General features: G+C 36.2%; 1 protein-coding gene across 1 annotated transcript in view; it reads right to left on the reverse strand.

Moving 5' to 3' along the window:
* Positions 1–17,997: 17,997 nt before the first annotated feature.
* LOC123561008 (protein Aster-B-like) overlaps positions 17,998–19,696 on the reverse strand; it is an 84,231-nt gene continuing 82,532 nt past the window's right edge. Inside the window, exon 14 of the mRNA XM_053516681.1 lies at positions 17,998–19,575. Within this exon, the coding sequence (XP_053372656.1) occupies positions 19,456–19,575 (120 nt within the window). The 3' untranslated portion in view covers positions 17,998–19,455. The remainder of the gene's footprint in view (positions 19,576–19,696) is intronic.

Genomic DNA, 19,696 nt, shown 5'->3' on the forward strand with positions numbered 1-19,696 from the left:
TTGCGTATTTATTTTGCTTATTTTACAACTGTAATCTTGATTTTGGTTAAAAAATTTAATAGTAATTTAAAGACATATCTAATATGGTCACGGCAACTGTATTTGCATAACAACTTGGTACAACTGTATTTTGTAAAGTTAGTAAACGAGGTTTTGACTCGCCTGTAACATCGCATGTTTGGTGTTCAACCCTTTTACAAATGAACGTTACGCTTTCAACTTCGAATGTGTCTGATGGAACAGGTGGAGGACTCCATGATAGGCAATGTCCAGTTCCAAATGAGATTCAGTTGTTTTGAGAATTCAAAAGCTTGTGTTCACAAGAGAAAAAAAAGATTCTATCTTGTATGTAAAGCTGGGATGGCATAATTCAGCCACGACATAGGTAGGTATTAATCACGAGAATAAAACACATTGTCTTGATAAAGCAAAGTTTTCTTAAGTGTTATCTCAATAGCCTATAGTTTCAAGAAAAAAATCATTTTTTGCGAAAAATTCACAACTTTGCTTGAAAGTTTAGAATATTATCGTGTTAGCTACCTAGATACGAGTCGTGGCAGTTTCTAGCACAAAATTACGCGAACGTTGGCGTTTAATTTCATATCTAGAAGATACCATTTAATGCTGTACGGGTTTCATTTCATTTCAGAAATATGCGTGAATTTCATTGGTAGTTTAGAAATGTTTAGAATATTATCGCAATAGCTACCTAGTTGTCTCGAAGCAGAAATATGCCGTTATGTTTTTAAACAGTCTTCTCTAGGTTTAGAAAATACATAGCTTTTACATATTTCAAGCAACATCTGTTAATAACTGCTACGGCATTTTCTTACCTCGGTTTTATATCCAAGCTACTCTGGGAAAAGGTGTATTCAAATGGTGTTTGACTACCGAGTAAAAAGATATTTGCGGTTAACAGCAATCAGTGGAATAGACCCCAATGACTCTGTAAAGACACACGCACAGGAGCATTTCATTCTAATATAACTTGTACATGCATTAGAAATTGACAGTGCAAAGGGACTACTTCGCGCAGGTATGCAAAACGTCTTAGGTGATAAGTAATAGTCTTTCACAACGTTTGAGATTCATTCAACTCAGTCTTAACTATGTTCGATGCATTTTGTGTTTATACCACATTAACCTTATCATAGATATAATGATCAACGGTTGCACAAATCATGACACGCTGCTTGTGTAAAAGACTGCATTTTCGAAGGAAGACATCAACATATAGGTTTCTCTGTCATAGTACTTTGTGTTTAAACTGCTTTACCCATTTCTTTATGCAGTTTATATTCCGTTAACAATTACAAAATGTAGCATGTTCTGAGACCGCATGCACCGATTTGTCAAGTATATAAATTATTACATCATGTACTGTCTCTTCCTGTCTTTCTGAGGAAAATGTTTAACAACGCTTGAAGAATATTTACTTTCTCTTCCTACATTTCAATGGGAAAAGTGAAGCAACTGCTGCAGAATATTTACTTTATCTTCCAATCTCTTTGGGGAGTATGATTTACTTTCTCTTTATATATTTCTGAGGAAAATGTGAAACAACTATTGAAGTATATTTATTTCATTTCATTTCCTATATTTCTAGGAAAAATGTAAGGCAACTGCTGAAGAATATTTCCTGTCTCTTCATATTTTCTAGTGGAATGCGAAGCAACTGACTCTGCCTATATTTCTAAAGAAATGTGAAGCAACTGCTGAAGAATATTTACTTTCTTTTCCTATATTTCTAAGGAAATGTGAAGCAACTGCCTCTTTCCATACTGCATGGGAAAACCTAACGCACCTGCTGAAGAACTCAGATGTGTGCCCATAGGACATTCCTGTCACATTGTCGGCAATGTAATATTAAATAAACTTTCATAATTAATTACCTTTGGTTGGGGTCGTGAGTCATCAGAGGGATGGGACATGGATACTACCAAAACATCATCAAAACACACAGGATAAAACAAACTAAAATGATTTTTTCGCTTTTGGGAGGGGGACGGGGGGGGGGGGGGGCAGAAAACAGGGGGTTGTAAAGTAAAGCCCAAATAAAACTCCTAGTGTTAACTTCACATGCTAAATAGCATTTCTATAATTATCTCAACTATCTTTTCATGAATCCAGGTCGAACAATTTTTGAGATATGTACAACACAAACTTTTTAACTTTTAAATCTTTAATGCAGGGCCATATGTAACTCTAGTCTTGCAGCATGTAATGTCTCTTAATAAAATACTTGACACAGACGTTTATCTCTTCTTGCGAATTGTTTTCCAAGACAAGGGCATAACACTGGTCTGGCTAAGTAAAATCTGAAACAAAAACCCTGGAGCATCGTAAGCTGAGTAATAATTCAATAACATTTCATGACTCTGGGTCAAATAACTAATACAGATATTAAATAACTCCGGAACCTATAATTTGTTCTGACAGATTCTTCATGGAATCCAAGATTTATTGTTGTTGAAGATATTTTGCAAGTTTGTATCAAATCAAACCATAAATGAAGTCTCTATATGGCTGCTAAAGCTAAAATAGCAAATTTTGGACCTTTAAGGGGCCATAACTCTAAACCCATGACGGGATCTGACCAGTTTTTGAAAGGAACCTAGATATTATGCCAATACAAGTTGTGTGCAAGATTGATTAAAGCTGATTGCGAAATGTTATCTCTATCATGTTCACAAGCAAAAAATAGCAAACTTTGGCCCTTTAAGGGGCCATAATTCTGGAACCTATTTTGGGATCTGGCCAGTTTTGGAAAGGAACCGAGATATTATGCCAATACACGTTGTGTGCAAGTTTGATTAAAGCTGATTGCAAAATGTGGTCTATATCGTGTTTACAAGACAAAAATAGTAAATTTAGGCCCTTTAAGGGGCCATAACTCTGGAACCTATATTGGGATCTGGCCAGTTTTCGAAAGGAACCGAGATATTATGCAAATACAAGTTGTGTGCAAGTTTGATTAAAGTTAAATGCAAAATCTGGTCTCTTTCGTGTTCACAAGCCAAAAATAGTAAATTTTGGCCCTTTAAGGGGCCATAACTCTGGAACCTATATTGGGATCTGGCCAGTTTTCGAAAGGATCCGAGATATTATGCAAATACAAGTTGTGTGCAAGTTTGATTAAAATTGATTGCCAACTGTGGTCTCTATCGTGTTCACAAGAAATTGTGAACGGACGACGGACGGACGACGGACGAAGGGCGATCACAAAAGCTCACCTTGTCACTACGGGGATGATATTTGTCTTTTTGCCATAAAATCTGTAAGAAAATCCTTTGGAATCGTAGTAGAATACAACCAAGCAAAATTATAGCAGTTTGGATTTGAGTAAGTATGTTCATTACAGATAATGACATGTGTCTCATTCCCACTAGCAAAAAAGTCACGTATAATTATAACCACAACGAGTTAATGCAATGTACATTTTAACTTGAAATTTAGATATTCAATAAAGCTTCTTGGTCGAGCAGTGTTGGATTTATGGGAACACAGATACAGCTACTACATAAACGTTCACAATATTCGTTAAAGACTTTTATTATTATTTTGCTACTTTGAATATGTTACCTAAATATCTTCGATCTTTCTCATTTCCTGACAAGCCGCCATTGCTAATTTAGCAAAGTAAAATGTGCTTAAGTACAACAGTTCAGTTTATTCTACATGAAATGAATTCTCATCTATCAAAGAGTCATCACAGTCCCTAGACGAACCTGTGCGTTATGTTTTTTCTTGTTGAGCATAAAACATCGTAATTACCTATAGGAGTGGTTTCAGTCAGTTAAAATTTTCTTTTATTTGATAAGCTGAAACATGAAAGAATACTAGTAAATAATTCATCAAAACAGTACATGATTGATCAATAAATATTTATCATCTTATTGTATATTTAAAATTTATCTCAAGAAATAAAAATAGTTTTCACAATTCGGCGTCGATTATGAAATGGATGTGATCACGCGTTTCATTGTTCTTTGCAAATGCTTTAGTAATTTGAGCTAACTCTTCACCGTATATAAGGGGAAACAACTATAACGCATCACGAGGAAGCACGGAGAAATTGTTCCCCCTTACAGAGAAACTTTCATTAAAATACAGTACTGTTGCATATGATGTGTTGTGCTCACACATAGACGAGAAACTAAAGACAAGATAGAATTGAACAGTCAACCAAAAGTTTTACTTCCTTTCTTTTGGGATTCGGAAGTTGACAATCGAACACATTCTTTCACTTTTAAACAAGAGCACCGCCTTGCGGGTGCTGACGCTCATCTGATTTTTTTTGTATAATAGAAATATTGTCCTACCCATGATTTTCTAAGTCTAAAAAGGGCCATCACTCTTGCAAAAAGCAGGATAGAGTTATGTTTCTTGATGTACAGTGTCCACTTATGATGGTGAAAAACTGTTGCAAGTTTTAAAGCAATAGCTTTGATAGTTTATGAGAAAAGTTGACTTAAACATAATATTCAACCAAGAAAATGATTTTTCTAAGTCCAAAAGGGGCCATAAATCTTGCAAAAAGCAGGATGGAGTTATGTTTCTTGCTGTACAGGGTCAACTTATGATGGTGAACAAGTGTTGCAAGTTTTAAAGCAATAGCTTTGATAGTTTAGGATAAAAGCTGACCTAAACATAAAACTTAACCAAGAAAACTGAGTTTCTAAGTCCAAAAGGGGCAATAAATCTTGCAAAAAGCAAGATGGAGTTATGTTTCTTGATGTACAGGGTCTGCTTATGATGGTGAACAAGTATTCCAAGTTTCAAAGCAATAGCTTTGATAGTTTAGGAGAAAAGTTGACCTAAACATAAAACTTAACCAAGAAATCTGATATTTTCTAAGTACAAAAGGGGCCATAAATCTTGCAAAAAGCAAGATGGAGTTATGTTTCTTGATGTACAGGGTCTGCTTATGATGGTGAACAAGTATTCCAAGTTTCAAAGCAATAGCTTTGATAGTTTAGGAGAAAAGTTGACCTAAACATAAAACTTAACCAAGAAATCTGATATTTTCTAAGTACAAAAGGGGCCATAAATCTTGCAAAAAGCAAGATTGAGTTATGTTTCTTGCTATACAGGGTCAGCTTATGATGGTGAACACGTATTCCAAGTTTCAAAGCAATAGCTTTGATAGTTTAGGAGAAAAGTTGACCTAAACATAAAACTTAACCAAGAAATCTGATATTTTCTAAGTACAAAAGGGGCCATAAATCTTGCAAAAAGCAAGATGGAGTTATGTTTCTTGATGTACAGGGTCTGCTTATGATGGTGAAAAAGTATTCCAAGTTTCAAAGCAATAGCTTTGATAGTTTAGGAGAAAAGCTGACCTAAACATAAAACTTAACCAAGAAATCTGATATTTTCTAAGTACAAAAGGGGCCATAAATCTTGCAAAAAGCAAGATGGAGTTATGTTTCTTGATGTACAGGGTCCTGCTTATGATGGTGAACAAGTATTCCAAGTTTCAAGCAATAGCTTTGATAGTTTAGGAGAAAAGTTGACCTAAACATAAAACTTAACCAAGAAATCTGATATTTTCTAAGTCCAAAAGGGGCCATAAATCTTGCAAAAAGCAAGATGGAGTTATGTTTCTTGCTATACAGGGTCAGCTTATGATGGTGAACAAGTATTCCAAGTTTCAAAGCAATAGCTTTGATAGTTTAGGAGAAAAGTTGACCTAAACATAAAACTTAACCAAGAAATCTGATATTTTCTAAGTACAAAAGGGGCCATAAATCTTGCAAAAAGCAAGATGGAGTTATGTTTCTTGATGTACAGGGTCTGCTTATGATGGTGAAAAAGTATTCCAAGTTTCAAAGCAATAGCTTTGATAGTTTAGGAGAAAAGCTGACTTAAACATAAAACTTAACCAGGCAACGCCGACGCAGACGCCGACGCCGACGCCGACGCCGACAACCGCTCAAGTGATGACAATAACTCATCATTTTTTTTCAAAAAATCAGATGAGCTAAAAACGTATGTTTACTTTATAGAAAGGTTAAAGAAATACCATTTCAAACCAATTTATGTTTATGGTTCTTACATCGCTCACCAGAGTTGATCTGGCCTACTGACCTAGTTTTTGCCCCCACATGACCAAGTTTCAAACTTAACCGAGAAATCATCTATGTAAACATTCTGACTAAGTTTCAGAAAGATTGGATTACAACTGTGGCCTCTTAAAGTGTTAATAAACTTTTCCTTTGATTTGACCGGGTGACCTAGTTTTTGACCCCACATGACACAAATTCGAACTTGACCTTGAGGTCATCAAGACAAACATTCTGACCAATTCTCATGAGTTTCAAATTTAAACTGTGGACTCTATTGCTAACAAGATTTTCTTTTGATCTGGCCCACTGACCTAGTTTCTGACCCCACATGACCCAGTTTCAAACTTGACTTAGAGATCATCAAGACGAACATTCTAACCAAGTTCATAAAGATTCGATCACAAATATGGCCCCTAGAGTGTTAACAAGGCAAATGTTGACGGATGGCGCACCACTGACAACGACAAGCCCCAGACAATGACAGGTCACAATTAACTGAATAGCTCACCTTGAGCACTTCCTGCTCTAGTGAGCTAAAAAGCAAAGCATGTGTTATTGGAGAATATTTCCTTTTTCGTCCTATATTCCTATGGAAACGGTGTAGCATCTATTAGAGAATATTTCCCTTTTCGTCCTACATTCCTAGGGAAAAGGTGGCGCATCTATGAGAATATTTCCTTTTTCATCCTATATTCCTAAGGAAAAGGTGGAGCAACTGTTAGGAGAATATTTCCTTTTTCATCCTATATTCCTAGGGAAAAGGTGGAGAATATTTCCTTTTTTCCTATCAATATTTCCTGGGAAAACGTGAACCATCTGTTATAGAATATTTATGACCCCCTTCGAAGGAGGGGTATATTGTTTTGCAGATGTCGGTCGGTCTGTATGTAGACCAATCCGTTTCCGGATGATAACTCAAGAACGCTTGGGCCTAGGATCATGAAAGTTGTTAGGAAGGTTGTTCATCACCTGCAGATGACCCCTATTGATTTTGAGATCTGTATGTCACAGGTCAAGGTCACAGTGACCCTGAACAGTTAAATGGTTTCCGGATGATAACTCAAGAACGCTTGGGCCTAGGATCATGAAAGTTGATAGGGAGGTTGGTCATGACCAGCAGATGACCCCTATTGATTTAGAGGTCAGTATGTTAAAGTTCAAGGTCACAGTGACCCGGCACAGTTAAACGGTTTCTGGATGGTAACTAAAGATTGCTTGGGCCTAGGACCGTGAAAGTTGATATGGAGGTTGGTCATGACCAGCTGATGACCCCTATTGATTTTGAGGTCAGTAGGTCAAAGTTTAAGGTCAAGGTGACCAGGAACAATAAAACGGTTTCCGGGCGATAACTAAAGTACGCTTGGGCCTAGGATCAGGAAAATTGATAGGGAGATTGATTATGACCAGCAGATGACCCCTATTGATTTTGAGGTCATTTGTTCAAAGTTCAAGGTCAGATTGGCCAGGAACACTTAAAACGGTTCTTGACGATAACTTGAGAACGCTTGGGCCAAGGGTCATGAAAGATGATAGTGAGGTTCATCATGACCAGCAGATGACCCCTATTGATTTTAAGGTCAGTAGGTCAAAGGTCAAGGTTACAGTGACCCAGAATATTTTAACCATTTCCAGACAATAACTTGAGAATGCTTGGGCCTAGGATCATGAAACTTGATAGGGAGGTTGGTCATGACCTGTAGCTGACCCCTATAGATTTTGAGATCTGTAGGCTAAAGGTCAAGGTCACATTGACCTGGAACAGTTAAACCCTTTCCAGACGATACCTTGAGAACGCTTGGGCCTAGGATCACTAAACTTGATAGGGAAGTTGATCATGACCAGGAGATGACCCCTGTTGTTTTGAGGTCAATAGGTCAAAGGTCAATGTCACATTGAACCAGAAAAGTAGAACTTTTGTTTACAGTGAGCAAATATTTCTGTTTCTTGTGCAATTACTGAATGCATCAAAGGGGGCATTTTGTGTTCGACAAGCTCTTGTTACTTTCTCTTTCTATATTTCTAGGAGGAAAGTAACACATCATTTAGAGAATATTTACTTTCTCCTCCAATATTTCTAAGGAAAACAGTGAAGCAAATGTTGAAGAATATTTATTTTCATTCATAGCAATAAAATCAACAAATAATACTGTGAAATCATTAATATTCGTGGGGGACTAATTTTCGTGGATATCGTAGTTGAGTTAATCCACGAAATTTAATCCCAACGAACAAGTAAAATTCCTATTCATTTTATGTTCAAAAATTGAAATCCACGTATTCACATCCCCACGAAATTGCCGTTTTGACCAAAACCATGAAATTTAATGATTTTACAGTAATGGTTTTAACATAGTTATACAAAGTAAGTTAATAACATACGAATGGAATTAGGTAACTTTTTGTTTGAGCACCTACTGTATGCAGTACTTTTATTGCAATACATGTACATGTCACTGGTCACCACTGTCCTTGTAAGCTTATTAGATATAGTCAAATTTCGTTCAATAGAACTGATAACTCATGTACCAGCCTTTGCTGGAACTCATTCTCAGGTCCCAGCAAAATATATATACCGTATAATTTTCGAAGTCCTGAGCTACCAATAATTTGAACAAATTTTACTTGTCCTGTAGTGTTCGAGCAAAGGAGGTTGCACTGTATGTATAAGGTGTAACTAATATGTAACTTTCTAATATGTAACATGTATGTTAAAATTGTTACAATTTCGATTTTTTTTGTTGGTTTTAGTATCATTTTTTCGAAAGTTCTATAAACAGCAACCACTGCTCTCGGTTTCATTAGTTACCAGTATTAAATGTTTCCTCATGAATTACAGATGAAGGACAAATGAAAATATTTAGAAATACTGTTTGTAGTTAATCACCAGAAAGAACACAACTGTCACACCAAGGTTTCAACCTGAAGATTTCCTTCATGGAAATCTCACACTCTACCTTTAGAGTTTATCTGGTGGGCTACTAATTTTAAAGATATGGCTGTTAATATAAAAGCAGGCCTATTTAAATGTTTTGTGAACACTAGCCCGATACCGCTAAGTGTTATGTTGAGCCTGCACTTGCAAAACAATAACAGTTCATTTATAAAAACAGTAATTCTGACAGCTTCAGATGACCTCTGAGGATCTCACCAATATGGGTTTGAGTCCGCTAAGGGCACTGAATTCTTCATGTCAGGAAACCATCCTGCTGCCTTACGGAAGGCCGATGGTTCTACCCAAGGGGCCCACTTGCTATGAAATAACGCATGGGGGCACCTGGCGTCTTTCTCCACCATCAAAAGCTGGAAAGTCTAAATATGACCTATAACTGTGCCAGGATGATATTAATTCCAACAAAAAAGCCATGAGGACAGTGGTTAAATATCACCTTACATCAAAAAGTTTTGCACTGTGACTGAGATTTTACTTCTAATATCATTCTAGTAGTAAAGAATTTCAATACAAAAACTTCTAAACATAAACTTTAAACATTTGAGATACTATTATGGACTATTTCTGTAACAACATAAAACAATTACATAACATTACAGCTTTTAAGGATCTAGAAACATTGTATCCATTTGAATCTACATGCAGCTAGTCAATTTCAAACTTGCATTAGTTTAAAATGGTAAAGACTCACAATACAATGCTATGTCTGTGAAATGACAAAACATTCAAGTCAGATACAATGATGGTAGTTAAAAGATCTTAGAAAATTGAGCACAGATAAAGTAAAACCATAAGATATGGTCATGAGACAAACAGCATATAATAATATGATTATAATATTATGGATATGTTGTCACACAGCTTATAAACATATTGCACATCAACAAGAAGTATTTCAACAAATTATACAGTACTAAACTTTATAATAATAGATGAAGCGAACTACTTGTACACACATTATGTTATAAAATAGTGGTTCACTCAATAACAAGAGCTTTGTTCAAGATGTCCCATTTTGTACCTTAGTTTGATCTGTACTCATTGATTTGTTTTATTTCATTTTAATTCTTACAGTAAAACATGATTTGAGCCGTGCCATGGGAAAACCAACATAGTGGCTTTGCGACCAGCATGGATCCAGACCAGCCTGCGCATCAGCGCAGTCTGGTCATGATCCATCCTGTTCGCTAACAGTTTCTCTAATTCCAATATGCTTTGAAAGTGAACAGCATGGATCCTGACCAGACTGCGCGGATGCGCAGGCTGGTCTGGATCCATGCTGGTCGCAAAGCCACTATGTTGGTTTTCTCATGGCACGGCTCATTTTGTTTGTTGTTGGTTTAATGTCGTCTTTCAACAGTATGTCAGTTATTGTAACAGCCGACAAATCTAAGCAGTGTTCCTGGATTCTGTACCGGTACAAACCTGTTCTCTGCAAATAACTACCAAATTCCTCACATGAATAAGAGGTGGAAAAAGAATCGGATATCAGACAATGTCTTTTATCAAATCGTCACAGAGAACATTATCACGACCCCCTAGATCTCTACATGTGCGCTCTCCCTAAGCAAACTGGCTTCTAAAAATATAAACAGGCAAAAATTTTTATTCAGTATTTCAAACCATGCCAACTTTTAATTAGCCTTAAAATTTGGATCTTCTTTGATGTTACAGATTTTGAAAAAATATCAACATTCTTTTAATGGGACATTCCATTTAATGAAACTTCTAATGTTATCAGAGCATGTTAAAAGTGTCTTTCATAATAATAACCTAGCTGATAACAATGTGAGGGTATACAGAGCATTTCATCATTTTCATTCAAAGAGTTTGACAAATGCAATCTCGAAACTAACAAATTGAAGATTCTGTCAAATAATACTTTTCTCCTGAAACAACAAAATTTCTGCTGATTCAACCAAAGTCTTTTATGCTTCAAATGACATCAATGTTATTACATTAGTGTATACATGTCATTACTTCACACCTCCAACATCAAACAGGTGAGAAATATCCTTACAGTAACAAGAGGACCATGATGGTCCTGAATCGCTCACCTCTTCCCACATGATCCAGTTTTGAGTATGACGTCGTTTTTTCTATTATTTGACATAGTGACCTAGTTTTTGAGCTCATGTGACCCAGTTTTGAACTTGACCTAGATATTATAAAGATAAAAATTCTGACCAATTTTCATGAAGATCCATTGAAAAATATGGTCTCTAGAGAGGTCACAAGGTTTTTCTATTATTTGACCTACTGACCTAGTTTTTTAAGGCACGTGACCAAGTTTCAAACTTGACCTAGATATCATCAAGGTGAACATTCTGACCAATTTTCATGAAGATCCATTCAAGGGTATGGCCTCTAGAGAGGTCACAAGGTTTTTCTATTTCAAGACCTACTGACCTAGTTTTTGATCGCAGTTGACCCAGTTTCAAACTTGACCTAGATATCATCAAGATAAACATTCAGACCAACTTTCATACAGATCCCATGAAAAATATGGCCTTTAGAGAGGTCACAACGTTTTTTCACTATTTGACCTACTGACCTACTTTTTGAAGGCACGTGACCCACTTTCGAACTTAACTTAGATATCATCAAGGTGAACATTCTGACCAATTTTTATGAATATCCATTCACAAGTATCGCCTCTAGAGAGGTCACAAGGTTTTTCTATTTTTAGACCTACTGACCTAGTTTTTGACCGCACATGACCCTGTTTCGAATTTGACCTAGATATCATCAAGATCAACATTCAGACCAACTTTCATGAAGATCCATTGAAAAATATGGCCTTTAGAGAGGTCACAAGGTTTTTCTATTATTTGACCTACTGACCTAGTTTTTGACGGCACGTGACCCACTTTCAAATTTGACCTAGATATCATCAAGATGAACATTCAGACCAACTTTCATACAGATCCCATGGAAAATATGGCCTCTAGTTAGGTCACAAGGTTTCTCTATTATTTGACCTACTGACCTAGTTTTTGATGGCACGTGACCCACTTTCGAACTTGACTTAGCTATCATCAAGGTGAACATAATGACAAATTTTCATGAAGATTTCATGAAATATATGGCCTCTAGAGAGGTCACAAGGTTTTTCTATTTTTAGACCTACTGACCTAGTTTTTGACCGCACGTGACCCAGTTTCGAACTTGACCTAGATATCATCAGGATGACCATTCAGACCAACTTTCACACAGATCCCATGAAAAATATGGCCTTTAGAGAGGTCACAAGGTTTTTCTATTATTTGACCTACTGACCTAGTTTTTGATGGCACGTGACCCAGTTTCGAACTTGACCTAGATATCATCAAGGTGAACGTTCTGACCAATTTTCATGAAGATCTTTTGAAATATATGGCCTCTAGAAAGGTCACAAGGTTTTTCTATTTTTAGACCTACTGACCTAGTTTTTGATGGCACGTGACCCAGTTTCGAACTTGACCTAGATATCATCAAGGTGAACGTTCTGACCAATTTTCATGAAGATCTTGTGAAATATATGGCCTCTAGAAAGGTCACAAGGTTTTTCTATTTTTAGACCTACTGACCTAGTTTTTGATGGCACCTGACCCAGTTTCGAACTTGACCTAGATATCATCAAGATGAACATTCAGACCAACTTTCATACAGATCCCATGAAAAATATGGCCTTTAGAGAGGTCACAAGGTTTTTCTATTATTTGACCTACTGACCTAGTTTTTGAGCTCATGTGACCCAGTTTCGAACTTGACCTAGATATCATCAAGGTGAACGTTCTGACCAACTTTCATGAAGATCTTGTGAAATATATGGCCTCTAGAGAGGTCACAAGGTTTTTCTATTTTTAGACCTACTGACCTAGTTTTTGACCGCACGTGACCCAGTTTCCAACTTGACCTAGATATCATCAAGATGAACATTCTGACCAATTTTCATGAAGATCCATTGAAAATTATGGCCTCTAGAGAGGTCACAAGGTTTTTCTATTTTTAGACCTACTGACCTAGTTTTTGACGGCACGTGACCCAGTTTCGAACTTGACCTAGATATCATCAAGATGAACATTCTGACCAACTTTCATAAAGATCCCATGAAAAATGTGACCTCTAGAGTGGTCACAAGCAAAAGTTTACGGACGGACGCACGCACGCACGGACGGACGGACGGACGACGGACACCGCGCGATCACAAAAGCTCACCTTGTCACTTTGTGACAGGTGAGCTAAAAATACAGTATGAAAATTGATCAGAAACATTTAAGTAGTCTTTACTGCATATTTTCGAAGATTTAGAGGCATAATTTAAGCAATTTTGCACAAGTAATGTTCAAACTTCAGTGATATGTATCTGGGAACATAAAATATGATATTATACCTCTCAACGCACACCAGCAAAAATAGTCGAAAATAAAACATGGAAGTTTTAAATGATATAATATGCAATATCATTAAGTTGACCTTCTATTATGCAATGTTTACTTCAAGTTCTTTAGAAAACAATTCTAAAAAATAGCCTTGAGCTTTCAAGATGAAAACAGTGAGTCAGATTGAAATCTGACACTTCTCTGAACACAGTATTAACCTTTAGCTTACTGGTGGCAAGTGATTCTGCCTTTGTGACCAGTGCTGAGCAAGATCAGCATGCGTGTCTGTGCAGGCTGATCATGGTCTGCACTGTTCGCTATTCAGTCAGTAAATTTTTAGTGAATACTGGTAAGTGGTACTACCCAAATTGAATGTTGACCAGTCCATTTTAGAAATTTAGCAGGGTAAAGGTTAACAGTGTCTTTTGCATTTTATACATGATCACTTCACAACTTATGGCATAGCTGCAGAAATCAGTCAGCTAATAAAACTTTCTTGCTAACATACAGCCAAACCAAAAATGAAAAACAAATGCTTCCAATTACCCAAAATGGTGCGAAATGAAGCATTGTTTAAAATATGGCCCTTGAAAGCTGTCCAAGATGTGTATTTGTACACATATGATGAAGAGTTACTGTTATAAGAAAACAGTTGTTATTTTTCATCATCTACTGTAATTTCAGCTCTTAATTTGAGTTTACTTTTTTAGAATTTCCTTGGATATTCAAGAGAAATCCTTTTCCAGGTCTGTGCATACCTGTCTTTTGTTCTGGTACTTGTAGCATGTGACACACAAAAAGTTTTACCTAGAAGGTCCAAAGACAAATTTTCAAAATTAAATTAAAGATATTTATATTTATAAACACACTAACACAAACAAACATAAATGATAACACCAGACATAAATAGTAACAATTCTATACAGTAACAAATGATAGCAACAAAACATATACTGGACTTTTGTACGGGTTCCACAAATTAAATCTAGGCCATACTATGCTAAAGGCATTGAAGACTTAAAATTTATGTATCATAGAATTCCTTTGTTTAGATGAATGAAAAAATTTATTTATTTCTTTGGGTTTTACGGCACACCAACACAGTTAGGTTACATGGCGCCATACAGGACTACAAATTTTGATTTCACATCTCATTTACATCGAAATAAAAACACGAGGTATGGAATCAAAATCTGCATACCTGCTGGAATCACAGAGTTACAGAAACACCAAGTGTTAAGACCCTATTAGTCGCCTCTTACGATCATGCAAGGGTAAGGCAGCGGTTCCAGTTCTTTTCATACATAGATCGTCCCAGAAATGAAAAAATTCTAAACTGAAAGTACCAGTAATAATGTAGAATTCTGCAGTAAATAATCACTGCAAATTCAAATGTTCTTAGGTTTCAACATATTCCAAATACTATTATACCTCAAGTGCATGTTCCTAAAAAAAATCCCTATACCTATTTCAATAGCAGATTTGGCACACCTAGCACACCTTTAAAAACGGTCTGTACGTCTAACAAGAGGGCCAAGATGGCCCTAGGTCGCTCACCTAAGAAACACTCCATAACAGTGTAAAACATGTTTGACCTAGTGATTTCAAGGAAACAAATATTCTGACCAATTTTCATTAAGATTGGACCAAAAAATTGGTCTCTTGCGATAAAACAAGCATTTTCTTAGATATGACCTAGTTTTTGACCCTAGATGACCCATGTTCAAACTCGACCTAGATTTTATCAAGGCAATCATTCTGACCAAAATTCATGAAGATCAACTGAAAAATACAGCCTCTATCACATACAGAAGTTTTTTCTTTGATTTGACCAAGTGACCTAGTTTTTGACCTCAGATGACCCATATTCAAATTCGACCTAGATTTCATTAAGGCAATCAACCTGACCAAATTTCATAAAAATCAATTGAAAAAAACAGTCTCTATCGCATACACAAGATTTTTCTTTAATTTGACCTAGTGACCTAGTTTTTGACCTCAGATAACCCATATTCAAAATCGACCTAGATTTCATCAAGACAATCATTCTGACCAAATTTCATACAGATCAATTGAAAAATACATCCTCTATTGCATACACAATGTTTTTCTTCGATTTGACCTAGTGACCTAGTTTTTGATCCGAGATGACCCATTTTCGAACACAGCCTAGATTTTATCAAGGTAATCATTCTGGCTAAATTTCATGAAGATCAGTTGAAAAATACAGCCTCTACTGCATACACAAGGTTTTTCTTTGATTTGACCTAGTGACCTAGTTTTTGACCCCAGATGACCTATTTTCGAAATTGGTCTCAATTTCATCAAGGTAATCATTCTGACCAAAATTCATGAAGATTAATTGAAAAATACAGCCTCTATCGCATACACAAGGTTTTTAGGTGATATGACCTAGTGACCTAGTTTTTGACCCCAGATGACCTATTTTCGAACTCGGCCTAGATTTCATCAAGGTAATCATTCTGACCAAAATTCATGAAGATCAATTGAAAAATACCGCCTCTATCGCATACACAAGGTTTTTCTTTGATTTGACCTAGTGACCTAGTTTTTGACCCGAGATGACCCATTTTCGAACTCGGCCTAGATTTCATCAAGGCAATCATTCTGACCAAAATTCATGAAGATCAATTGAAAAATACAGCCTCTATCGCATACACAAGGTTTTTCTTTGATTTGACCTAGTGACCTAGTTTTTGATCCGAGATGACCCATTTTCGAACTCGGCCTAGATTTCATCAAGGTTATCATTCTGACCAATATTCATGAAGAAGAATTGAAAAATACAGCCTCTATCGCATACACAAGGTTTTTCTTTGATTTGACCTAGTGACCTAGTTTTTGACCCGAGATGACCCATTTTCGAACTCGGCTTAGATTTCATCAAGGTTATCATTCTGACCAATATTCATGAAGATTAATTGAAAAATACCGCCTCTATCGCATACACAAGGTTTTTCTTTGATTTGACCTAGTGACCTAGTTTTTGACCCGAGATGACCCATTTTCGAACTCGGCCTAGATTTCATCAGGGTTATCATTCTGACCAATATTCATGAAGATTAATTGAAAAATACAGCCTCTATCGCATACACAAGCTAAATGTTGACAGACGACGGACGACAGACGACAGACGACGGACGACGGACGCCGGACATCGAGCGATCAGAAAAACTCACCTGAGCATTGCTCAGGTGAGCTAAAAACAGATATCAGGTTTTTCCAGTAATGGCACAGATTTGTGCGGCATCAATATGGCACCAGCCTTTCACCTCAATCAACGTCATATTTCTAGGATTTACTATCACCCTCTAGTGCATGTGATATTTAGAAATATATACTGTTTATCCCACTTAATCTTTATTTAAGAGTAAAATTACATAGCTGTTTCAAAATTATAGAAAATTAACGAAAATGTCATCAGTAGATCAACCCCTTCTTAGACTCTGTAGAGCCAACTTAAGTTCATAGTGTCATACACTTCAAATATAAGCTGCATATGAAAGTATTTTGTTACCTTATTTACACTTTTTATGAACTGGACCAGACCTTTTGCTTATACAAAATACTTCAATTGATTCCAACCAAGTTTGATGAAATTCCAGCTAGTATTTTCAGAAACTTTATCAGATCAATAGACAAAACAACAACAACAATGTATTCAAGATAACAATAACTCTAGAGTCTAAGGTTCTGGGTCAATAAAAATGCCATTTCTTTTATAATATTAATGTGGAATGTATATGACAATCTGAGATGTTGCACTACAATTTTCAAATAAAACTGTTAAAGCAATATGCCTCAAGAAGTATAGCACATTTTTAAACAGACAGAAACCTCCATAATGTGTGGTCAAAAAAACTGAATTTGATTTCTGTAGTAGTGTGATATTTATTTCTAAAGTCACTATAATCATATTTAACGTTATAAGGCTTCAATGCATCCAAGTGGAAACTAGCTGGTACTTACAAATGCAGCTCTCCGCCTGGTCAGTTAGAAATTCTGATGCCATGTTAAAACTATGAAATAAATGTTTAAAATGGAAGTGCAGCTTATATAGAAATCCCATAAAAATGCTGTACTTGTGAATACTGTCGAACCTGTATTGAGCAGCCAGTCAAGGGAGAGACACAATATGGCTGCTTATGGCAGGCGGTTGTTAAAGACAAGTTGTTTCTGCCTTTGTGACCAGTGCAGACCAAGATCAGCTTGCACGTCATGGTCAGCACTTTTCGCTATTTAGTCAGTAAATTTTCAGTTAACACACCTTTGAATAATAAGAGGTACTGTCCAAAATGGATAATGGACCAGTCCATTTTAGAAATTTAGCAGGATAAAGGTTAAGGCAGGTGGCTGCTAACAGCAAGTTGAAATGGAAACAAAATGAGCTGCGCCATGAGAAAACCAACATAGTGGGTTTGCGACCAGCATGGATCCAGACCAGCCTGCGCATCCACGCAGTCTGGTCAGCATCCATGCTGGTCGCTTTTAAAGCCTATTGGAATTAGAGAAACTGTAAGCGAACAGCATGGATCCTGACCAGACTGCGCGGATGCGCAGGCTGGTCTGGATCCATGCTGGTCGCAAACCCATTATGTTGATTTTCTCATGGCACGGCTCAAATGTCAATTCTTTAAGTTACCTGATTGATTGTTTAAGACAAGTGGCTGTTAAATACAGATGGTCTCTAAGGAAGATTCAACTGCACACGTAACAGAGTACTAGGCCTCAGTTTCATATTAGACTTCTTAGTTGTATTCATGCATTCATGGCAGAATTTTAATTTCAAATATCTAGGGAATGTGTTTACATTCAACTAATTACAAATTTAATACTGAGAACTTTTTTTTGAAGCTCGATCTCTCAACATAAAACACACTTAGTTTTGCCAACTTTTGCACTTTTTTAAATAAAAAATGAGACCCACTTAAAAGCTCTTAGTTTTCTGAGAAGATTACATTTAAAATTCAATGAAATGTGGAAATGAAATATCACACTGAAAACTTTTTACACGTTTATGATTAAGGAAAGGGTTGTTAAAAACTACAGCTGTGCATTCTGAAATGAAGTGCTGTTACAAATATGTAAAGTGTTGTTTATGTGTACATAAAACACAAATAACTCCAGAAAGCTCAGGCCTCAAATATAACAGAAAAACAGCAAGATCTGTTGGGCATGAAAAAAATGCACATAATGTAAAATCTTCAACCAACAACTCAAATGAATTTTTAACAGATAAAGTTTTGACTGCAAATTGCAGTTTCAAACAACAGTATATAACCCTTTTTGACAACTACTTATCTAACTCTATGGAGTCTAGGTCATACCATGAATATTTCTACTTTATTTCTACATTTATCTGACCAGCAAGATTATATCTGAAGATCACACTTTTAGCGCCCAAGATAATATCTGGTGACCACTCTTTTGTGATGACATCTAGTGATCACACTTTTGTGATGATGTCTAAAGATCACTTCTGAGATGATGTCTAGTGATCACACTTTTGTGATGATGTCTAAAGATCACTTTTGAGATGATGTCTAGTGATCACACTTTTGTGATGATGTCTAAAGATCACTTTTGAGATGATGTCTAGTGACCACACTTTTAAGATAATGTTCATTGATCACATTCATGATAATGTTCAGTGATCACTTCTGTGATAATGTTCAGTGATCACTTTTGTGATGATGTCTAATGATCACATTTCCAAGCAGCAAGATATTATCTGATGGTCAAACAGTCTGACCAGCTTACGTCTGAAAATCACACTTTTGCAGTTATGCCTGATGATCACACTTTTTGACCAGCAAGATAATGTCTGTTGATCACACATTTGACAGGCGAAAGGTTCTCCCAATCTACTACATAACTGAAGCACCTTGCAGCACTACTAAACTGATTGCACAGTTTTCAATTTTGATCATAACTTTGTTCTGTGTGGCATTTGTAGAGTTCGAACCTGTAAGATCTCTGTAGATCTATTGCACATGGTTCTCACTGGATCACAGCCTTGTTCAGCATGCCGGTAACATCTCAAGGGGTTCTGCTAGGAATTGGGTTCCTTGAAGTCTTCACAATCTTTTCCCGTATCACAGTTTTGCTCAGCATTATACCTACCAGCTCTAGTATCTATGTGATCTTTTAAATTTATTAAAGTCTGTTTCATCTGCAAGACAAAACAAGTAAAATATGATATATATATATATATATATATATAGCTAGGTTTAGTAATCCATGGGCAATTTTAAAAAGCAAAAAAAAAAATTGCACTGTATAAAGAGCATTCA

The sequence above is a fragment of the Mercenaria mercenaria genome, chromosome 10 (genome assembly GCF_021730395.1).
Source record: "Mercenaria mercenaria strain notata chromosome 10, MADL_Memer_1, whole genome shotgun sequence".
Taxonomy (NCBI): Eukaryota; Metazoa; Mollusca; class Bivalvia; order Venerida; family Veneridae; genus Mercenaria; species Mercenaria mercenaria.